The 25,240-nt window shown below is 36.2% G+C and overlaps 1 protein-coding gene across 1 annotated transcript; it reads right to left on the bottom strand.

Moving 5' to 3' along the window:
- Positions 1–5,341: 5,341 nt before the first annotated feature.
- On the bottom strand, positions 5,342–11,218 carry LOC144996994 (diacylglycerol kinase 4-like). The gene is made up of 12 exons (XM_078956807.1): positions 10,565–11,218; positions 9,682–9,804; positions 9,457–9,594; positions 9,285–9,370; positions 9,018–9,105; positions 8,865–8,940; positions 6,593–6,675; positions 6,349–6,419; positions 6,121–6,198; positions 5,916–6,003; positions 5,714–5,830; positions 5,342–5,633 (listed from the first exon to the last, which is right to left on the bottom strand). The coding sequence occupies exons 1-12, from the start codon at positions 10,925–10,927 to the stop codon at positions 5,463–5,465; spliced, it is 1,482 nt and encodes a 493-aa protein (XP_078812933.1). The 5' UTR covers positions 10,928–11,218; the 3' UTR covers positions 5,342–5,462.
- Positions 11,219–25,240: the final 14,022 nt, after the last annotated feature.

The raw sequence follows: 25,240 nt of genomic DNA on the forward strand, positions 1-25,240 counted from the left end.
CAATCAATCTCATGCCGGTCCCTATTAAATGTTTCGACGTTATAGTCGGCATGGATTGGTTAAGTCTTCTTCGCGCCGACATCATGTTTTTTGAAAAAGCAGTTCGTCTTAACCTCCCTAACAACGACACATTAGTGATTTACAACGACAAATCAAGTACAAACCTTCGTATCATTTCATGCATCCAAGCTCGAAAGTGTTTACGGAAGGATTGTCGAGCATTCCTAGTGCACATCGTCGATACAAGTCAGGAACTGAAGGACATCAAGAACATTCCAGAAGTACATGACTTTCCCGATATCTTTCCAGAAGAACTACCAGGATTACCACCACAACGCCAAGTCGAATTCAGAATCGACTTACTTCCAAGGGCTACCCCAGTAGCGAAATCTCCTTATCGTCTAACACCAGCAGAGATGCAAGAACTTTCTAGTCAACTTAATGAAATCCTTCAAAAAGGATTCATAAGACCAAGTTTCTCACCTTGGGGAGCACCGGTCTTGTTCGTAAAGAAGAAAGACGGATTGTTCCGTATGTGCATCGACTACAGAGAACTGAACAAACTTACTGTCAAGAACCATTACCCTCTACCCTGTATTGACGACCTATTCGGTCAACTTCAAGGAGCAAACTACTTCTCGAAGATAGATCTACGATCCGGATATCACCAATTACGGGTACTTGAGGGGGATATTCCCAAGATAGCTTTCCGAACTAATTATGGGCACTACGAATTTGTAGTAATGCCATTTGGATTAACCAACGCACCAGCAGTATTTATGGGCCTAATGAATAGGGTATGCCGTCCCTACTTAGATCAGTTCGTCATCGTCTTTATCGATGATATACTTATCTACTCCCGAAGTAAGGAAGAGCATAGTCAGCACCTACGAAGAGTCTTAGAAACACTGCGATCGGAGAAACTCTATGAGAAGTTCTCTAAATGCGAATTTTGGATTCGAAGAGTCGAATTTTTGGGCCACGTTGTTAGCGAGAAAGGGATACACGTGGACCCCTTCAAAATCAAGGCCATCGAGAATTGGTCGGCACCAAAGACACCTACAGAAATTCATCAATTTCTAGGTCTCGCTGGCTACTATCGCAGATTCATAAAGAACTTCTCTAGCATTGCGAAACCTCTTACTGCATTAACCCAAAAAGGCATGGCCTTTAACTGGAAAGCGAAACAAGAAAAGGCGTTCCAAACACTAAAACAGGCCTTGTGCACCGCACCGATACTATCCCTCCCCGAAGGGATAGAAGACTTCGCAGTGTATTGCGATGCGTCAAATCAAGGACTTGGTTGTGTTCTTATGCAGAGAGGGAAAGTTATTGCTTATGCCTCCTGACAGATTAAGACACAAGAAGTGAACTATACGACACACGATCTAGAGTTAGGAGCAATGGTATTTGCTCTGAAGATCTGGAGACACTACTTATACGGAACAAAGAGTACTATTTTCACCGATCACAAGAGCCTTCAACACATTTTCGATCAAAAGGAACTCAATATGCGACAAAGACGATGGGTTGAGTTACTAAATGAGTACGAATGCAAAATTCGTTATCATCCTGGCAAGGCCAACGTGGTAGCTGACGCCCTCAGTCGAAAGGAATACACTGGTCGGAGGGTCAAATCTCTGACTATGATTATCCATTCCCACTTATCCACACAAATTAAGGAGGCACAAGTGGAAGCTTTGCGACCTGAAAATGTGTCGGGTGAATCCCTTCAAGGAATGGAAAAGAATCTAGAAGTCAAGGGTGGCAGAGCATATTATCTTATGGACCGAATCTGGACGCCGAAGCATGGCGGGTTCAGAGACGTAGTAATGACTGAAGCACACAACACGAGGTATTCCGTTCACCCGGGATAAGATGTATCTGGATCTTAAGAAATTGTATTGGTGGTCTAACATGAAAGCAGAAATTGCTACCTTCGTAAGTAAATGCCTTACTTGCGCTAAGGTTAAGGTCGAGTATCAAAAACCGTCAGGATTACTACAACAACCAGAGATACCAAAATGGAATGGGAACGGATCACTATGAACTTCATAACCAAGTTACCCAAGAAGACGGGTGGAATCGATACCATATGGGTCATCGTCGACAGATTGACCAAATCCGCGCATTTCCTACCCATCAAGGAAACTGAAAAAATGGAAAAGCTTACAAGAACTTACATAATAATTTCAATGATATTTTAAAATCATGTCAAAATTAACCGGATTCTTATTACATAAAAATTAAAAAAAAATCATAATCATCTCTAATTTATAAAAGTAACATTTTCGTAATGGAAAATGATATTTCCACTTGATAAGTTGATTAATCCACTTGAAATGTATGTTTTACCAACTTGTACGATAGTTGTAAAAGTATTGTAGCTTATGTGGATGAATCAAATTATTAAGTGGAAATATCACTTCCCTTTCGTAACTAATGTCAGTTCCCAAGATAGTTAATTTTTGTGTTGTTAAAGGTACCTAATACCTTTTAATGTTTATTTGAAAAGTTTTAGAAACATAGTTAACTAATTTCATGTAATTTGTGACAAAGAAAATAGAAATATATGAATACATACATTTGATATAGGAACAAATAATGATCGAAAAAAATATAAAAAGCGAAAGAAGGTACTCACCTTCTAGCGCACAAGAGCGAATGTTGATAGCAGAGAATGATGATGGAAGTTATAAGCAATATTAACGATGTTGTAGGAGAAGGTTTGAAGAACAGAAACGAATGAAAATAAATGTGACTCGCAGATTCAATGGTGAATCGTATATGTGTGTGATAATTCGAATATGATTTTTCGGTATTAATGATTTTCTAATAAAAAAAGATTTTATATTACTAGTTTATTAATATAAACGGATTTATATTAATGGTTGATATTAAGGCCTTGATTGAAATGATTTATTAGTAATATATTTTTAAAATTGATCATATTAAAATCTTTATAACTGAAAATTCAAAATGTAAAATATGGAAAACTTTTATTGGAATTAAATACATTCCATTTCACCGAATATAAGTTATTGATTGATGATTGGAAAACATTTATTGGAATTAAATACATTCCATATGAGGAAGATGATGTCAACAATTTGATCTAAGGGTAGAAAAAATAAGATTGAAATACAATCTATGGTCCAGATTATTTAAGATGATGTCATAAAGTTTCTCTTTTAGTAATATTTAAGATTTTATATAAAAAACATAAGAAACTACTTTATTTTTGACAAAAGACCTACATTTTCATACTTTTTTCCATTCCATTTATATAAGGAACCACGTTGATTTTGGTTCTAGATTCGCCACTGCTCATGGACATTGATTATCAGCCGAACTTATTAACTGAATACTCATATGCGTACATCTATTAAATATGGTAAGAGTCAATTTATGTTAGATATAGTAATAAATTTACAATTAATGTATGTTGTAAATAGATAGATAAAGAAAAACTTTACCATTATCAATTAAGCTATACGTTGACAATTTAATATTCAAATATGACCAAAGAAATTACCAAAAGATTTCTATTCCAACCGTATGTTGACCTTCTCTTTGAAGTCAATGGTTCAAGTCTTCCTATGGTCATAGAGATGCATACAAAAACTGGTTTCACTATTCAAAACCGGATCCAATCCGAATCCGGTTGGGTCAAAACCAGGTTTGACCAAACCGGATCAGATCGGATTTAAAACCAGATTTTCAATCGGATCATAATCCTGTATTGCAAATCGGATTTGATATTGGATCGTAAACCGGATTCGCAAAAAACCGGACCTAAATCCAAGCAAAAATCCGATTAAAACCCACTAAAATTGGTTTAAACCGGTTTCAAATCGGATTCGGATTTTGGTTGGAATCGGATCATATTTTGACCGGATCAGATTTTTTATGACATAAGCGAAAACGAATCGGATCGGATTCGGGTTTTGTGCACCTCTCACATATATGGAATTAGGTCTTAATTCAATACTAGATTATATATTTATGAGAAATTTAAAATCCTTCTATATTTTCTTCCTATCAATCCCGCTATCCATTAAAATTGAAATGATGATATGTATAATATTTTATGCAGTTATCACGGTCAAAATTTCAATCGCGGTCACATGCCGCTATTTGAGATCGAGGTTATCGCGGTGGTATAGCGGTGATATAGCGTTTTTTTAATAGTACGGATAATTTATAATTTTATATTATATTTATATAGAAGTTATATATATATTTGAGTATTAATACTATAAGTTTATATAGAATTAATATCATAAACCTAAAAAGTCATATAAAAACATAACATAATATTCTATTATGGTAATAAGGAAACTAGGTAGTGTCAAAGTGTCAAATAGAGATTAATTGTATTGCCCGTATTCAATATCGTATTAGTAGGCTATGGTTGATATAAAGAGTTAAGTCCCAAGTCGTAGCCTCATAGGCGTGGTTCGATTTACAAAAAGCATTAATGGAGTCCGACCATAGCAGCTCAAGTCATCGTGAGTACAGAAAAAGATGATGAGAAAGAGAGTTGTCGGTAGACGTAGTTGCTTTGAATGCTTTTAATTATGTTAGTTGTTTGGGCATTTTAAAATGAAAGTGTAGTGAGATCATTAAAACTAGTTTTTCATTGACAAAGTAACAAAATGACCCTAAATGTGAACGAAAATGGAATAGCGCCCATAACACCGCTATAGCGGTTATTGAAATAGCCGTAAATAGCGGTGAATAGCGCCGCTAATAGCGGTACCGCGAAATGAAAACGCTAAGTTGAAAATAGCGGTTCCTGACCTCCGCAAAACGCTATAGCGCCGCTATAGCACCGCTATAGCGCGCAATTGATAGCTTAGATTCATATTAATATCCTATAATTGTGGACTATAAGAGTCAAAATATTGAAGCCTTTTGTTGCTGATATGTTTTTCTTCAATCCAAACTTTCACACCTTTTGGTATCCATGTTTTAGATTTTAAGTAGTTTATAAAAATATTAAAACTAGAAATGTTATTTTTTGTATTGTTTAAATTAAAACAAAATTTCACCGGTTTAACTGTCATGGCGCTTACTTAATTGTAGTTATACATACTAATTTTTATTAACTTTATTTCTAATGTTTAAAAACTATAAATTAAAGTATATTTGTTTTGATAAAGAAGAAAAGGAGCTTGCTACTATGACCATCTTTCAATCTTTAGGGAAATAACTTTGACATATTTAATGGTCATTTATGTTTGAGACTAATTAAAGCTCAAACATTATCATTTTTTTTTATAAGGATGAGGAGGACATCCATCCTTTCGTTACATATCAAAAACAAGTCCATATCATATCTTAATTCCAACCATTTGATTAGAACAAAAAATGCAGTTTTTGTCCCATGGAGGTTTCAAACTTTAGAACGTAATACAACATAAATTTTTCCTATCCTATTTTACAAAACAAACGGAGCCTCAAGAACGAGTATTCTCCCCTTTAATCATGATAGACTGAAATGGAACCCTTTTTATGTCTACAAATGTTGAATAATCAGTGTCCATGGGTTGTTTCCATGGTTCGCCATCCATTTGCATGAAACCTTCTTCCCACATGCCACCTCTTATCTCAAATCGAATTGCTGCTGCCTAACCAAAAAGTTGCAGGTGGAAACCATGAAAGAAAACATCGCCCTAATGTTTCTTGATTAGAATAACGTTTTTTTTACCTGTGCAATGTGTTTTGCTGATATTAAGTCGACCATAACGAATGATGCATGCCATCCTTGTTTAAATCCGAAGATTTCCAATAGACCATCGTCTGAATTAGCCTCCACAAAACCTTTCTGCATTTAAAAAAGATGCAACACTAAATGAGGTTCCATCATTATTTCTGTTGCTAGAATTTAGGGAAATATCAACGGATGCTACTTTTTCTAGATATTCGGGCTTCAAGTTACCCCATGGATTCCTTCCACTTGCATAGCTATGAAGATTCAAAGCGACTATGGACCTAATACTGCTCAAATATGTTGATGCATAAGTCATATATAAGTAAAAAGATCGGAAGTGGTGCATGGTGTTCATTTTTTTCTTCAAATAATTGATCGTTTGAGGTTCCATGAAATAACTTTACCTAGAGGGAAGTGGAATCAGTTCCCATGTTGGGCTGTTTAACCTCTTAATATGCATCCTTAAAATGTTCTTTAGTCCCCTGCCAAAGTCAGCAATTATATGCATTTTCCAGTTGTTCTTTTACAAAGAAAGTACAATTTACAATGTTTAAATCACCCATTGTTCCCACATTTTAGTGTTTTAGGTTTAAATTTTATCAAGTAAGATGATGAAATTAATACAAAACTACCTCAAGCTCGGGTCAGTCATACAAGGCGTGAAAAACCATCCTTGTTTGGCACTATATCCGGAGTAAATTATCTGTCACAAGAAAGAGAGTCCCAAAATCTAATATATACAAGTTTTCAAATATTGAAGTTTTGATCTTCTAATTTACATCATTCAAGTTTCATCAAAAAAATATGAGTGTAATGAAAATATATATCTTCATGAACGATGGGAATTTATAAAAAAAAAACAACTTAAATTCCAACCTTGTTTGCAATACGACCTTTTGCAAGATATGGTTTCTCATTCCGTAGATTATGGAAACCGTAAGCCACTTGGGCGTCCATTCCTGTAGGCATCACGTAAGATGTAAAAGATCCACATCAGTATTTTTAGGCAAGAATACCACGTCACCAGTTAGTTACTTAATTATTTGCTTGTATTTTATATATAAGGGCATCCATAATGCATTAAACTTAGGTCATCCACAATGAGAGTTGCATAAGGGTTTAATAGAAGAAACGTGAATATAATATAGAGGAGAGAGAGTGTAAAGTTGAATGGCATGAAACGGTGCAATGGATTTATAATGAAAATTTATGAATTTTTTAAGAATTAAATTGATTGTGTATCTTCTCTTTCTTACTTGGCAATCCATATAACTCTCCATGAGTTTAATCCATTGAAGATGACATTACTAGAGTTTAATGGATTGACACATCATCATTTTACTTACCATACAACTCTATATTAATTTTTCTAGACAAAACTGCAAATTTGGTCCTTGTGGTTTTCAAAAACCTTTGGATGGGGTCCAAAAAGTTTCCAACTTGCATGGAAAATCCAAAATCTAGGTTTTTCTGGGTTTTTAGTCAAAAAAACTTAAAAAGACGATTATGCCCTTTTATTTTCATTTTGTATTTTTTATAATTATTCTAATGTTGTTTTAATTAAAAAAATAAAGAAAAAAAAAGAAAAAAATGTATCCCCACCCCACCCACTGCTCTCTCTCTCTCTCTCTCTCATGGACTTCATCTTTGATATTCCCAAATTGATGAACAAAAGCCAAAAAATTAATCAAGCAATAGAAAGAAATTAAAACCCAAATACACAGACACACATTGTAACGCAAAGCACCAACATCGATTGGAAACAATCTCATCAATAGGATTGAGTCCACATCGACCTGTAGGTTTGCTTATACAAAAATGGAGATTTGCTTAAACAAAAATGGAGATTCACAGTGAGTCTCTTGTCTCGATCGGACAAAGCAAATAAGAGGGGGATGGAAATCACCTTCAAATTAGAGTGGTGGTTGGACAGAGAGGGTCGACGGAAGCAGCATTCGGAGGTGGTGATGGTTCACAACAGTGGCAGCAACGAGGTGGTGGTCGGTGATGGGTGGCTAGCGATAACAACTCCAATCCCTCGCTCCCTTTGAGTCTGGCAGCAAACGACAGGGAAGACGAGGGAGGAGGGGAGAGTTTGGTGGTGGTAAAAAACTGTGGTAGTAGGAGGGTAATGACGACCACAAGCAGTGGCGGCCGTAGGTGGCATAGGTTGCTTTGGCAGCCTCCTGCTGTTGTGTCCGGGTTTCTGCTTGACAAGAATGACGAGAGGCATCTATGGGAAGGTGACAGGGGGTAGGAGTAGGGCATGAGATACAAAGGAGGGGGTGTTTGGGTTGTTGTCTTGGTGATTGGCAAAACAGCTCCACCTCCGGTGGATTTTCTTGGACGTGAATGAAGAAGGAGGAGGGGTAGTATTTGTATGGTAAGATGCAAACCAGAGGGGGAAGAGATGGTATCACACACAAACACACAGAGTTTAGTTTTCTTTAATTATTTAAATACCAAAGTAAATAAAATAGAAAAATAAAATGAAAATAGTAAAATCATCTTTTCAAGTGTATCAGAGACGAAAAACCCAGAAAAACCTTGATTTTGGATCTTCGATGGAAGTTGGAAACTTTTTGGACCCCATCCAAAGGTTTTTGAAAACCAACAAGGACTAAATTTGTAACTTTGTCATTTTTCTATAATGCATTGAACTCAATAGAATTGAGTTCAACAGAATATTCTTATTTAATAGTTAAAATGTTTCATTTTTCCTATTGAAGAGTTTAATGACCATTGAACTCTATATCTATTGAACTCTATATCCATTGAATGCCAAAATAGCATCTCAAAATGATAGAGTTTAATCTATTGAATATCAATTAGATATGACACCTCATTTAACTCTTCCATTGAATTATGCATTGTGAATTCTCTAACTATAGTAGTATTAGAGTAATTAGGTAGTTCTTATAAGAACCCAATTATTCACATTGGAATTGAAATTTCTACACTCTAGTCTCTATTGAAATTTTAACTTTTAACTATTTTTACAAAGATACCATATCCCGTGCTATCACAGTCATGAAAAATATGCATATAATACTTGACCATTTTAGTTATCTTTTAGTCCAAATACTAAAATAATAGGTTTCTATATGATATTGAAGGATTTTTTCCGATGCTTAAAAAAAAAGCATACCTATGCTAAAATAATTGTAGAAGACTCCTTGGTAGCAAGAAACTTTCTCAGGCAATTCCCCATCAATATCTAAATCCTGCAAACAAACCCATGAAAGTTATACTCTTACGTAAGGGATACATATACACACACACAACTAGCTAGATTTCGAACCTGATCAAGAGCCACCACTTCAGTTTTTTTCAATGCATGTGGGGTATCCAATTCTTCACCAGCCGGCATTGATATTAAAAGCTCCCAACTGAAATGACATCAACATCAAACGCAATGTACATTAATCAAACTACGTATATATGACTCAAAGCAGTATACATACTCTTATAGACTACTCCAATAACATCTCAACTATCAGTTAAAAACTAGGTAAAACCAGTCGATAGACAATATATATTTAAGGCTTTATAAGTTATTACAACTCACCTATCAAGACAACCAAGTGGAGCTTGAATGGCCCTGTCAAGAGTCCTCTTTATGGCTGTTTTCCATTTGAAAGGAAACGAACCACCCTGTAAATAAGTCGAACAACATTTTAACAAATCAAAGAGGGTTATTTTTTTTTGAATTTAGTTCATTAAGAACATGATAACATTACCCATCCAAAACTCCTGGACAAGTCGTTTCCTGTGCCAAGAGGAATAATTGCTGTTGGTGGGACCGGATCACGATCCTGTTTGTGAAGCTCACCGAGGCACCCAAGAACCCAACCAACTGTCCCATCACCTCCTGCAACCTATCAGATTATAAGATATTACGAGCATATATTTGTATAGAATGTAAGTTGAGATTATGGAAAAAGGTTGATGAGGATGATATGTACCACAATCCTTAATCTTTCACGAGTTTCTTTGGCACAAGTGTCTCCAAGAGATGCAAAGTTTTCCAGGCATGCCAATCCGTATTGAACAAATTCATGAGGTTTAATATTTTGAAGATCAAGGACCTATAACCATAAAAAAAAAAAAATCTAGTTTCAAGTAGCTAGCCGAATTTTTTTGTAAAGATAAAGAATCTTGAAATTATAATCTTGCATGAGCAAAACAAGTAGCAATCTTGATCTATTAAGTCCCTTTTGCTAGGTGGACATGACAATGTCTATGAGATAAAAATTGCAATTTTTTTTATCACATCAAGAAATGTGGAATTCAAGTGGGACATGTATTTGCTTCCGATCTCTTATTTGTACAAAAGACCTAAATAGTTTTTTAGTCTAATCATATCAGAAGACTATATTTTTGAACATTATATTTGGTTTCTCTTTGGGCACTAACATTTGTTTAATTTTGCAAAAATGTTAGACAAAAATTATACTTTCAAATATCTAGGGCTTGTACAAAGTGTGGAAATGTAAATGCAAAAGCAACCATCATTATTGTTGTTAAATTTAGTCTTCTGTTTGACATTTTGCACGAAAAAGTACAAAAGTCCCCATAAACATATTGCCTAGAACCTTCATAAGTGATACCCCATTTTCTTGAATTCAATTCTTTTTTTTGTAATTAATGTGCCAATATTCAGTTGAAAATCAAAGAACTGTGAATGGCATAATGCCCGAAACTGATATTAAGTACATTAAAAACGTACACATTGTTTTAGATATATGTATAGAGACGTACGTATAAATGAAATAGTTAACCAACATAGAAATTAACATAAAACACGCATATAAAAATGCAACGATGATAATGAAGAATAAATAAAACCTGCTCTTCGCCCATGAGATCCGGCAACTTGGATAAAAGCTCAGAGCCATGGCGGCCACCGCTCTTGGAATTAACAAAAACAACCAAAGGCGATTCAGGGGCGACGGGGGGAGGATTATCACCACCATCATCGGAAAAGTCAGCGAGCTTGTTAGCATCGAAATGGTGTTTTCCGGCATTGATATTTTTAGCCTTAATGGCGTCACTGATCGCAAGACGTAAATACTCAGGCATCGTGATCTTCTGCCTTAATTTATCTTTAGAAACCTTCATTCCCGACAAAGAACAACTCCTGATCGATTTTATCACCTTTGACTTACTGGAGCTTTTATTCATCGTGGGCTCCGGCCCCGATGAGGCCATTTTCTTTTATTAGACTCAAACCTCCGATCTTTGAATTCAAGGCCCCGAAATCTTCGACCTTTCAACCTCAAGATTATCGAAAACAATGAATATAGTAGGTAGAAAATTGAGATCGACGTTTGGTTTCTGGATAGATAGAATGTGTGTGGAAAATATAGCCGCCGTGTAGGTGGTGAAGGTCGTTTTTCGAAGTCCGGCGCGGAGGTGTTCCGTTTAAAAATCTGTTCTTTCTTTTGATTATTTTTTCGTGCTTTGGATTCACGTCCATAATATGATGTGTGTCGCTGGATTATTTGGAAGGTGCTTTTGTTTTAGAATTTAGATACTGATCAAGTTTTTTTTAATTCGGGGATATTGCAAGGGTATTCTAGGGTTTTGATAATAGTAAACAACAAAACAAAATTTGCATTATGTTTTTCTTATTTAATGAATAAGTTTTGATTTAAAACAAATTATATAATTCCCATGTTATATACCTCATATGAATAGTTTTAACTTTTTTTTATTTTTTTTTATTTTTTTTTTATTTTTAAATATACGAATACATTTAAGGGTGTGTTTGGGATTGCTTTTTTGAGTGAAAAGTCCTTTTGTAAAAAGAACTTTTTATAAAAGAACTTTTTCTAGAAGAAGGTATTTAAAATGTGCTTGGATAGACTTTTAAGATTTTTAAGACTTTTAAGAGATAAAAGTCAAAAATCACAAAAAGATGGGATTTCATGACTTTTTAAAAGGCTTCTTTTTAGGCATGACTAAAAGTTAGTTTAAAAGGACTTTTCTATTTTGCCAAACATCTTTTGAACTTTTTTAACTTTTTAGAAAAGTTAAAAGTCCAAAAGTTGTTTTAAAAGCAAAGCCAAACACCCTTTAAATATGTGGGATTCTAACCGGTTGTTCAATACTAATTCTACATTTTTGGGGTTAATCGTAAAAATGAGAATAAGACCTTTTAAAAACATTAAAATGACACTGTTGTCAGGGGCAGGACAAAAAAATTTCGACTGGAATAGCACATATTTTTTTACACTAATACTAATATATAATAAGATAAAAAAAAAATATCACGATATGATTAGATATGAGTCTTTGAGTAGTTAAAGTTGAGACAACACTACAAAAATATAATAGACGAAAAATGTTGGTGTCGTCGTGTACAAAAAAGCCAATGTCGTATATATTGTGTCGTGTCCGCGTTTCAATTTCTACACGAAAATTAACATGATATGATGCGGAAATAAAACTCAATAAATACGACATATAATGACTTATACACAATGTGTTCTTAATTAAATATTGCCTATAAAATATTTTCAATTATAAAGAAATATATTTACTTCACTTGATACAAACCACGTCTCTTCTTCGAATTTACTTATAATTCCAATGCCAATCTTCAACAGACTCGCCGAGTTGTTCTTCCAACTCGTCGAGTCCATGCCCATCTTCATCCAACTCGCCGAGTCCACCCATGTGACTCGCCGAGTCGCTTCAGTTCTTAATCCATACAGTGGTTGTTCGAGCCATGCAGGGGCTCCAACTCATAGATCCATGTTGGATTAGTATCTAAGCCCGTTACCATATTTGGTAAATACTTGACCTGGTTATGTATGGTCCTTTTGGGTTGCCTTCACTAAAGCAACTTGAATGAAGAAATAAATGGAGAAAGAGGTTATTCTGATTTATTAATATGTTATAAGAATAATATATTAAAGGAGAAATCATATTTGTTTAATTAATATTGGTCAATAATTAATTAAGAATTAATTTTATGATCAAGTGTAATTAATTAAACTAGAGAGGCTGAATTGTAATTATGTGATAAGTTCCAAAATAAGGCAATGATTATCATTGGAGAAGGGTGGACGAATTCAAGGGATTGGATATTCTTGAAATCGTCCATATGGTCCAAGAGATAAGGGTTATCAAGGCTTATCTTATGGTTGCTTGGTGGACAAGTAACTGGATAAGGATAAGGACTGAAACCTTAATCCCAACCCTATATAAAGACCCCTAGGCCTTAAGAAATCATCCCACTTGCTTCTAAGAGATCCCTAGGCCGATTTCTGCCTCTCCCTTTCTCTCTATAGCCTCTCCAATTGCTTGTGGTGTTTGTAAGCCATTAGAGGCACTACACTTGTGGTGCTTGCTTTCAAGAATTAGGGTTTGAAGATTTAAGTTGTTATTACAATATAACAACAAGAGGTATGTGATCTAACCTTATATATGAATTTTGAAAATAGCAACATACTTTAGGGTTTTATTCATATGTTCATAAAGTTGTATATCTAATAGTGAAAACATAGATCCAAATCTAGGGTTGCATGCACACATATGATTGTTTGTATAAAACCCATCAGTGGTATCAGTGACTTTGGTTAACTTGTTTTCAATTAGTATTATTCAATTGTATGAACTTGACAAATTAGGGTTTATTGCCTATAAACCCTAGGAGGCTATAGATTTCAAGATAAGGGTTTCCTAACCCAAATTTGCGAAAATCTTGAAGGGTTTTTGAATCCTTTCCTTTTAATCCAAGATTTCGAAATCTAGGGTTTGCAAACCCTTAGATTTCAAGATTTGCCTCCTTCCCCAAGATAAGATCCTAAATTTGAGGGATTTGGATAATCTCATATCTTGTAATTAGCTCTTAATTGTTAAATATGGTAATTAAAGATTTTGAATTATCCCCTCCCAATATTTTCGAGATTTAGAGGGATAAAAGGGATTAAGATAAGTTAATTGTTTAATTGGTAACTATCCTCTAAGATTTATAATCCATTATGATTTAATAATTTGAATTAATAGTTTAATTTGAGATAATTATTAAATCAAGAGTTTTAATATTTAAATTTTTATTTGAATGGCATTAAATTTCGAAAATTTTAAATTGAAGATTAAAACCCTAGTATTTTGAAATGTTTAAAATACACTCTATACTATTATTATATTACAAGCTTAATATATATATATATATATATATATATATATATATATATATATATATATATATATATATATATATATATAAAATTAAAATGCTAGTCTTACCGTTAGTAGGCCTCATTCACGAAGCCGGTCTATAAGGTGGGTATAAGGTTGCTGCTTATAAAATAACGTTTAATGGGTGTACACTCACACCCACCTCTTGCTTGACTGGTGGAGGGTCGATAGCTAAACGGGTAGGATAGGACAATCCTCTCCTCATTAATAAGTATAATTAATATAAATAAAGTAACTAAACATTTTTTTTAAATTCCTAATCCTAGTTACTTTAGGCAAAAATGAAATTGATGCAATCCCATAAAATTACACTTTGCACCCTTGCTAAGAAGTTAGTGGAGCTTGTGTAGTTTACCGGCACACTAATTGGTTCTAACCAAAGGTGGTAAAGGGTGATTCATTGTTTGTCATAGTTCGATGGAGCGTGTGTGGTTTACCGACACATTGAATAGGTGATTGTAACAATGAGGGCACCATGTAGATTTGCATGGTTATTCACACCCACTTTGTGATCCTCGGCATCCCAGTCAGAAATGAGAGGGGCATATCGAGATTTAAACATGTCATTGAAAAGTTCAATGAATCTCCAAGAAAATCTAGGAATTCTCAATACATTTAAAACTTAAGCTTATGTTTTTCATGGTGAAGAATAGTGAATCGTCGTTGACTTACTATGGTTATTCACACCCACTTTGTGATCCTCGGCATCCCAGTCAGAAATGAGAGGGGCATATCGAGATTTAAACATGCCATTGAAAAGTTCAATGAATCTCCAAGAAAATCTAGGAATTCTCAATACATTTAAAACTTAAGCTTATGTTTTTCATGGTGAAGAATAGTGAATCGTCGTTGACTTACCTCCAAAATTATTTGCGTGTTGGATTACGGCATCCCTTTTCTAATATGTAAATAATGTTGTTGGATCCTAGCCCTAATTTTTCATTTTGGGTGTTTAATTAAGGATTCAATTCTAATTAAACTTTGACCTTTCTATTTTGTAGATGTTTAACGCAAACAACGCTGCTGCTAGCTCATTCACGCTAATGAGCCTTTGTCAAAAAATGACTTTCGATGGATCGAACTTTAGCAAATGGATAAGATACATTCGCACTATCGCGCGTTACGAGTACAAAGAGTATGTTCTCGATGAGAAGCTCGAGAAGATCAATCCTAAAACTGCTACTCCCGAAGAGATGGCTGTCTTTGAGACCCATGAGCGTGATGCAACGAAAGTTCATTGCAAAATGATAGCCACAATGAACTCCGAATTCCAAAAGTCCTATGAGGACATGTATCCCTACGAGATACATATAGACTTGATGGAGAGATATCAAAAAAGCGCGAGGCAAGAGCACTATGAGATCATTACGAATATGATCACTGCTAAAATGGGAAGTGGAGAGTCTAACCATGCACTTGCAAAAGATGCAAAGGTATGTTGATCATCTTCGCAAGTTGAATGTCAACTTTGGGGAAGATTTGGCTATCGACATTGTTCTTCACTCCTTGCCTTCATTCTACAACCAATTTAGGATGACCTACCACATGAACAAGGAAGAGGTCACCCTAAGCAAACTCTATGGGCTCCTAAGGACTGCTGAGAGCAACCTAAAGGACAAGTCTGTTGCACCAACTCCTAATCCACCCGCTACTACTGTTTTGGCAATTGGGCAAAGAAGGGGCAAGAAGAGGAAGACTCCATCCACAAAGGAAAGTCCCAAGATGGTTCCTCTTCTAGTAGGACCAAGGTTGATCCTGCTAAACCCAACTCTAACCCAAAGGAGGCAGAGTGTCAGCATTGCCATAAAATAGGGCATTGGAAGAGAAGTTGCCCGGAATACCTGCAAGCCATCAAGGATGGAAAGATCAAGCCATCTTATGCAGGTATATACACTATTAAATCTAATGATTCATCTCATGCTATTTATTGGGTTCTTGATACAGGATGTGGTTACTATTAGATAAGGTGTCTAAGTCCATAACTTATTTGGTATATAGTTGACCCGACCTGGCATGGTCCATTTGGGTTGCATTTCATTCAAACTATTTATGGATAATTTTATGAGAGTTATACACATATGATTATTAATATATTATAAGTTATAATATATTAATATGAAGTCATGTTATTTAATTAGTCGTAGTCTTAAATTAATTATGAATTAATTTAGAGATTAAAAGGAAGACTAATTAGATTGTGGGCTATTGGTTTTATATGGTGTGGGCTAACACCCATTTGTTAATGGGCTAGGCTTGTATGGAAGTCCATGGATGATCCATGGAGCTTTTAACCCATGGATCCTTGGAAAAGGAAAGTTCATGGGTTATTAGGGTTTCACCCTAATCATGTACACTATATAAGCATGCTTATGTTGCATGAAATAGCCACTAGAGTGTGTGTTTGTGTGTGGCCAAAAATTGTAGTGTGTATACACTCTCTCAAAGTTTTCCAAGAGTTTGTGGTGATTTGTGATTCCATTTGAGTCATTCACACTATTGGTGCTTGACCCTCAAACTCCTTAAGAATCAAACTCATCAAAAAGGTATGTAATCTCATCTAATTCTTTTACGTTTAAAAGTACCCCATGCCATGTTAGATAGGTTATGAACCTTGGAAAATTATTATTTTTCATGTATTTAGACAAACATAGATCCAAGGTTTATTAGGGTTGCAATCACACTTAGGAAGTGTTAGATTGCTCAAAACCCAACAGTGGTATCAGAGCCTAGGCTTGCTTGTTTGATACTTGATGCAAAATAGTGAAAAAAGTCGAAATTTTTGCTGTCTGCATGATGGACTCGCCGGGGACTCGCCGAGTCCATGGGGGGACTCGCCGAGTCCAAGGCAAAATTCATCCTACTCGCCAAGTATGTTCGTGCACTCGGCGAGTAGAAGGTTCAGAATGCAGATTTTCGACTTTTGCTGCTGGAAATGGACTAGAAACTTTACCCTAAACTTTTTTGGTGTTTTAAAACTTATTTTAGTTGGTGTAATGGTTGTTCTAATCCATTTACAATAGCATATATCAAAATTTCATGTTTTGTATGTGTTCATATAATTATTGAAACTTTGATAATCATGTTCATGTTCTTATGAATTTAGAAGATGATAGGAATTATTTGCTGAATTGTTTAGGATTAATTCTTGATCATTTATGTGTTTTAATGAAGTCCATAATTTGTCCTCAAGTTATGGATATCCAAAGGTCACTTTTCTTTAACACACATTAAAAACACATAAGTTACACAAAATGAAGAGTCTTCATTTTATGAACCTTAAATTCATAAGTTATGAAATGAAAAGTTTTGAAGAGTTACAAAACTTGTCCTCAAGTTTTGGAATTTGGAAAAGTTTCACACACTTTAATAAACTTTAATTCCAACACTTAGAATTTTAAAAGTTAAAATTCAACACTGATACTATTTATAACATTAATGGTTAATTATTATATATATATGTATAAGAACAAGTCGTTTTACCGTTAGTAAGCCTCATTCACGAAGCCGGTCTATAAGGTGGGTATAAGGTTGTTGCCTATAAAATGGCGACTTAATGGGTGTATACTCTCACCCACCGCTTGCTTGACTGGTGGAGGGTCGTTAGCCGAACGGGTAAGATAAAGACTTATAAATTCTCATTAAGTATGATGAATATTATAAAATAACTAAATCTTTTATTTAATTCCCAATATTAGTTACTTTAGGAAAAATGTGAACATGGTGCTAATCCATGGAATTTACACATTGTACCTTACCAAGTCGTTGGTGGAGCGTGTGTGGTTAACCGGCACACTAACTTGGACTAGTAAGGATCACGAAGGGTGACTTAATGTTTGTCATAGATCAATAGAGCATGTGTGGTTAACCGGCACATTGATTAGGTGATAATATTAAGGGTACCAGGTGAATTGGCATGGTTATTCACACCTTGTTTTGTGATCCTCGGCATCCCAGTCACAAAACTTGAAGGGCACAATCGAGATTGAAACATGGCATTGAAAAGTTCATTGAATCTCAAAAGAATCTAGAAATTTCAAATCCAATTAAAACCTAATCAATCATTTCGTTTTCGTGATGGAAATTGGTGAATCGTCATTCACCTACCTTTCAAATATATTATTACTTAGATTACGACATCCCTCTTCTAAGTATAATATATTGTGATTGGATCCTAGCCTTAATATTACATTTGGGTGTCTTATTAAGGACTCTATATATCTAATCTAAACTTACTTTCTTCTTTTAGATGTCTTCCAACACTAATGCTTCGGGCTCTAACCCAACTGGTTCTTTCTCTCTCATGAATCTTAGTGGGAGAGTCATCTTTGATGGTTCCAACTTCATGGACTGGATAAGGAACATCAGGATGGTAACTCATTATGAGGACAAGGAATATGTCCTCGATAAGGAGTTAAAAGAGCTTGATGAGTCTACTGCTACTCCTGAGGAGATCGCTGAATTCAGGACACATGAGAGAGATGCTACTAAGGTGGACCGTTTGCTAAAGCTGAATGTGAACTTCCCTGAGGAGTTGGCAATTGACATCATTTTGCACTCCTTACCTTCTTGTTATGACCATTTTCGTATGACATATCATAGGAACAAGGAGGAAGTTACCCTTAGCAAGCTTCAAGGACTCTTGAAGACCACTGAAACCGATCTTAAGGGCAAGGCAGTTGTTACCTCTACTACTCCTACTCCAACATCTACCCCTGTTTTGGCTATCGGGCAAGGCAAAGGGAAAAAGAGGAAGCGCCCTTCGAAGGGTACCAAGGGAAAGTCTCTTGAAGGCTCCTCATCAAGGACCAAGAGCGGTTCTGCCACTCCTTCTGCCATTCCCAAGGATGCTGATTGCTACTATTGCTAGGACAAGGGGCACTGGAAGCGAAACAACCCTAAATACTTGCAGGATCTGAAGGATGGGAAAGTGAAAGCCACCCATGTAGGTATTTACACAATATTGTCTAATAACTCACCATATTCTAACTCTTGGGTGCTTGATACAGGATGTGGTATTCACATTTGTTCTGATTTGCAGGGCCTAAGAAGATGTGAGGATGTGGAGCACGGGAAGATAAACTTGATCATGGGGAATAGGAAGGCTTCACCTGTTTCCAAGATTGGAGTTTATACTTTGTTGCTGAATAATGGGTTAAAATTAGATTTGAATAAATGTGTGTACTCGTATGAAATGGCGAAGAATATTATTTCCTTTCGTGCTTTGTACAAACAAGGTTTTACCTTTTCGTTTGATAATGAATGTGGTGGTATTAATGCTTTCTTTAATAACGTGTTTTATTTTAAAGCATTACCTTGTGATGGTATGTATGAAACTGTGTCGATTGTAGACAACTTAGGAAATAATGTGTTGTATATTGATTCTTCTACTAGCCTAGATAAAGCATCATTGTGGCATTGTCGTCTTGGACATGTAAACAAGAAACGCATAGTCCAACTCGAAAAGAGTGGATTCTTGGAGTCATTCGACCTTAAATCGGATGATAGTTGTGAATCTTGTCTACTTGGAAAGATGACAAAATCACCCTTCACTGGAACTTGTGAAAGGGGTGAGGATTTGTTGGACCTAATACATACTGATGTATGTGGACCATTGAACACCACCACAAGGGATGCTAATCGATATTATGTGACTTTTAATGATGATTTCAGTAGATATGGGTATGTCTACTTAATCAAACATAAGTAAGAAACCTTTGAAAGGTTTAAGGAATTCAAACAGGAAGTAGAAAATAAATTGGGCAAGAACATTAAGATGCTTCGATCCGATCAAGGTGGTGAGTATCTTAGTACCGAGTTCCTTGACTATCTTAAGGAGTGTGGGATTGTCTCACAATTGACTCCTCCCAGGACACCACAGCTAAATGGTGTAGCTGAGAGGCGTAATCGAACCTTGTTAGACATGGTTCGCTCTATGATGAGTCGAGCTTCGCTATCAATCTCTTTTTGGGGGTATGCCTTAGAGACTGCCGCCCATATCCTTAATCTAGTCCCTACAAAGAAGGTTACCAAAACACCTCATGAGATGTGGACTGGGAAGGTTCCCAATTTGGACCACATCAAAATTTGGGATTGCGAAGCTTGCGTGAGGCATGAAACTCATGATAAGCTTGAACCCTGAAGTGAAAGGTGTATTTTCATCGGCTACCCACAGAAATCCTTCGGTTACCTCTTTTACAAACCCAGTGAGAATGTGGTCTTTGTAGCAAGAAGAGGGGTCTTTCGTGAGAGAGAATTTATAAGCCAAGGAGACAGTGGGAGGCAAATTGATCTTGAGGAAATTCAAGAATCAATTAGTGAAGGAACCTCAGACACTAGCAATCAACATGAGGAGGAAACTCCTGTTGAACCAGCTGACGAGTCTGTACCTCCGAGGCGTTCCACACGGGTTAGGAACACACCTGCATTTTATTATGGCTTTCATATTACTACTGAAGGTGATACATTTATAATTGATAGTACACTGGTAAATTTGGATGAACCTAGCAGTGTTAAGGAAGCCATGGCAGGTCCGTAGTCTGCTAAGTGGAAGGAGGCTATGGACAATGAGATACAGTCCATGTATGACAATCAAGTTGGGAACTTGGTTGACAATGTACCAGGCTGTAAAACAGTCTGGTGCAAATGGATCTTCAAGAAGAAGACCGACATGGAAGGAAAAGTGCATACTTATAAGGCTCGACTGGTTACGAAGGGTTTTACTCTGACTCAGGGTATTGATTATGATGAAACCTTCTCGTCGGTAGCAATGACTAAATCTATTAGGTTTATGCTAGCCATTGCTACATTTCATGATTATGAAATATGGAAAATGGATGTCAAAACCGCTTTTCTTAATGGAAAGTTGGCTGAGGCTGTGTACATGAATCAGCCAGAGGGTTTTGTCAGTACAGAGTACCCTAATAGAGTATGCAAGCTTGAGAAATCCATTTATGGATTAAAACAAGCATCTCGTAGCTGGAATCTTTGTTTTGATGAGAAGGTCAAAGAGTTTGGCTTCTCGAGAAGTGAAGATGAGTCTTGCGTGTATGTCAGAGCTAGTGGGAGTATAGTTAGCTTCTTGGTACTGTATGTGGATGACATACTACTTATAGGAAATGACATCCCAACCTTGCATGAGGTTAAGTCTGATGGTTTTTAGGTAAAACAAATAAACTAGAAAACAATTCCTAAGTTCACATGCAACCTACTTTGGATCTATGTTTTATCTATTGAACATACAACTTTGAATTGCAAAACAAGAACCCTAGAGGAGAGAGGCTATAATCGAAATTTACAAAATAGGGTTTAGTAATTACATACGTTTCAATTGTTATAGCAAACAATTGATAATTCCCTTGATCTTGATCTTGATCTTCTTGGATGCTTAGCACCACAAGTGTAATGCCTCTAATGGAATCACACCCAAACTAGCAAGAAGGAAAGTAGAGGAGAGAGGGAAGAGGGAGTATGCAAAATTTCAGCCCTTAGGGTTTTTCAAAAGAAAAGAGTGACCAAAACATGAACCAGGAGGCTCCTTATATAGCTGAGGGATCTAGGGTTTAGGGGAAACCCTAGTTATCCTTTGCTTAGGGCCTAAGCAAACCCAATGGCCTTATCCAAGCCCCTATGGACGAAATTATTAGGGTTTCCCCTAAAGATTTCGTCCACCCTTATCCAAGGGGGGTTCTAGTGCCTTCCATTCAACTAATAGATAATTGCAAACTAGTCCCTGCACCTTATAATTAATTCTTTTAACCCCGAAATTAATTCTAATTAATTTCTGGCTAACAACTAATTAAAAAAAATGATTTCTTATTAATATATTAATCTTTTAACATATTAATAAATTCATTTATATTAATTTATTAATCTTATAATAAATTAATATCTCTCCTTTCATAATTTCCTTGTCCGGTTGCTAGGTTTGAGGGCAACCCAAAAGGACTGTGCTGCTATCAATTCAAGTACATACCAATTATATTTATGGGCTTAGACACCTAATCCAACAGTCTCCCACTTGGATAAGTCTGTAACTATAATTGCTAGTATGCCTTCTAAATTTGACCAGGAAATTGTAGCTTCCAGAAAGCTGCTGCCAAACTCTGACCCAGTCAGTTACGTGTCCTAAGATAAATGATCATATAATCTTTCGTTCTGCTAGATATCCCTAGACAGAAGACATGGAATGCAATCAACCTCATTGTCCAGAATCTATGTTTCCCGATTCCTGATTAGTGATGATGTACGACTTCTAATTGAACACATCAATTTAGTCCTGGCTGGGCCCAGCACATAAGTCAACACCAGATCATTGAGGGGCCAACATATATCGCTTTTTCCCATTAAGGAAAAAGGAACGAATAAACATTGACTAATATGCTTGTATCTTTTACTCATCAAACCATACATGATAATACGTTTTATAACACCAAGTTACTGATGCGTTTTCGTATTATCAATGCATAGCCGACTTGTAAATTACAACTCATATATCTCTCTTTCAAGATTATAAGTTATTATCGTCTCAGTATTACTCGTGATGAATTCCATGAAGTAATACTCTGAGCGAGGGTTTATCCAATACTCAAATCTCAATTTCTGAGTACTCATGAACATTGTAGCAAAATCTATTTCCATGTCTATCCTTAGACAATCTACAATCCAGTTCATGACAGTCTTGATTCACTACTTACTTCCAAAAGTACGAGCGACTGTGGAGTTTGAATAATCTTATTATTCGGGAAGTAAAACATGCAAGAATGAAACACAACAATAAACAATTGACAAAAGGTAGAACCCAAACTTATAAATAATACTTTATTATTTAATCACCAAAAGTCAATTACATTTACTTTGTTACAAGTTTCAGAACAAAACTAATCTAACTACTAAAACTAATAACATCTTTCATTCCTATGCTCCGAGCATGCTGAATATGCTTAGCCCTACTCAGACCCTTTGAGTGGGGATCTACTGGGTTATCTTCAGATGACACCCTCTTCACTATAAGATGGCCTTCTTCTACTCTATGTCTGATGAAATGGTACTTTCTATCGATATGTCTGGTTTTACCATGATCTCTCGGTTCCTTTGTCAAGGCAACCGCTCCTTCATTATCGCAGAATAGTTCCATATGCTCCTGGATGGTTGGAACAACTCTGAGATCCCCGATGAAGTTCCTCAACCAAGCTGCTTCTTTCGACGCTTCACTTGCTGCTATGTACTCTGATTCACAAGTAGAATAAGCCACCGTATCTTGCTTGGAACTCTTCCAAGTAACTGCTCCTCCATTTAATAAGAATACCCAGCCTGACTGAGAACATAAGTTATCTTTATCCGTCTGAAAGCTGGCATCACTGTAACCATCTACTCTCAAAGTATCATTGCCACCAAGTACAAGGACCCAGTCCTTCGTTCTTCGCAAATACTTGAGTATATTCTTCACGGCTATCCAATGAGCTTTACATGGGTTTCCCTGATAGTGACTGACCATGCTCAAAGAAAATGCCACATCAGAGCGAGTACATGTCATAGCGTACATGATCGATCCGACAGCGGAAGCATAAGGTACACGACTCATGTCATCTATTTCCTCATTTGTACTCGGACATTGAGTCTTACTCAATTTGGTATTGCTCTGGATAGGTAGCTCTCCCTTCTTGAAATTTTCCATACTAAACCTCTTTAGTACCTTATCCAAGTATGTGCTCTGACTAATTCCAATTAGTCTCTTCTTTCTATCTCTCAATATTCTAATCCCAAGAATGTAGGCGGCCTCTCCTAGGTCTTTCATGGCAAAACACTTTCCAAGCCAAGACTTAACTTCATTCAAGGTTGGAACGTCGTTACCAATGAGTAATATGTCATCGACATATAACACCAGAAAAGTTACGATACTCCCACTAGCCTTGATATACACACAAAACTCATCTTCACTTCTAGAGAAACGAAACTATTTGACTTTCTCATGGAAGCAAAGATTCCAGCTGCGAGATGCTTGTTTCAATCCATAAATGGATTTCTTAAGCTTGCATACTCTATTGGGAAACTTTGCATCAACAAAACCCTCTGGCTGACTCATGTAAACATCCTCAGCCAACTTCCCGTTAATGAAGGCAGTCTTGACATCCATCTGCTAGATTTCATAGTCATGAAAGGAAGCTATGGCAAGCAATATCCTAATAGATTTAATCTTAGACACCGGCGAAAAAGTATCATCATAGTCAACCCCAGGGGTTTGAGTGTAACCTTTTGCAACTAGTCGAGCCTTGAATGTATGCACATTCCCATCCATGTCTTTCTTCTTCTTGAAGATCCATTTGCACCCAACTGTCTTCCGACCTGGTGCACTATCAACCAAATTCCAAAATTGGTTGTCATACATGGAATTAATCTCGCTGTCCATTGCTTCTTTCCACTTGGAAGCCTCTGGGCCTACCATTGCTTCCTAATAAGTGACTGGTTCATCTAAGGTTACAAGTGTTCTGTCACTTATGAATGTGTCACCATCTGAAGTAATATGAAAACCATACAACTCAGGTGGCACACTCACCCTAGTGGATCTTCGAAGTGGTAATGATTTATCAACCGATTCAACAGGAATTGTTTCCTTTGGTTGAGTGCTAGTGTCATCTAAGGTTCCTTCATTGGTTGACTCTTGAATCTCTTCAAGGTCAATGGTACTCCCACTGTCCTCTTTGAGTATGAGCTCTCTTTCCAGAAAGACTCTTTTTCGAGCTACAAATACCACGTTTTCACTAGGTCTGTAGAACAAATATCCAAAAAACTGCTTTGGGTAACCAATGAAAACACATTTCTCACTTCTAGCTGCTAGCTTGTTGTGAGTCTCTCATCTTACGAAAGCTTCACAACCCCAGACTTTAATATGTGCTAACGAGGGAACTTTCCCTGTCCACATTTCGTGAGGTGTTTTGGCAACCTTCTTTGTAGGGACAAGATTAAGGATATGGGCGGCTGTCTCTAAGGCATACCCCCAGAAGTGAATAGGAAGCGAGGCACGACTCATCATAGAACGAACCATGTCTAACAAGGTTCGATTATGCCTCTCAGCTACACCATTTAACTGTGGTGTCCTAGGAGGAGTCAATTGTGAGACTATCCCACATTCTTTCAGATAGTCGTTGAACTCGGTACTAAGATACTCCCCGCCTCTATCGGATCTAAGTATCTTGATCTTTCTGCCCAATTGATTTTCGACTTCATGCTTAAACTCTTTGAACTTTTCGAAGGTTTCTGACTTATGTTTGATCAAGTAGATGTAACCATATCTGTTATAATCGTCAATGAAACTCA

This window comes from Lactuca saligna, chromosome 5 (genome assembly GCF_052625555.1).
Source record: "Lactuca saligna cultivar CGN05327 chromosome 5, ASM5262555v1, whole genome shotgun sequence".
NCBI classification, from domain to species: domain Eukaryota; kingdom Viridiplantae; phylum Streptophyta; class Magnoliopsida; order Asterales; family Asteraceae; genus Lactuca; species Lactuca saligna.

Coding starts and splice junctions, on each gene's coding strand:
- LOC144996994 (XM_078956807.1), bottom strand. CDS start 10,927: ATGGCCTCATCGGGGCCGGAGCCCACGATGAATAAAAGCTCCAGTAAG. Junction 9,106..9,284: donor CCACTTGGTTGTCTTGATAG/GTGAGTTGTAAT, acceptor ATGTCATTTCAG/TTGGGAGCTTTTAATATCAA. Junction 6,676..8,864: donor CTACAATTATTTTAGCATAG/GTATGCTTTTTT, acceptor TGATGCCTACAG/GAATGGACGCCCAAGTGGCT.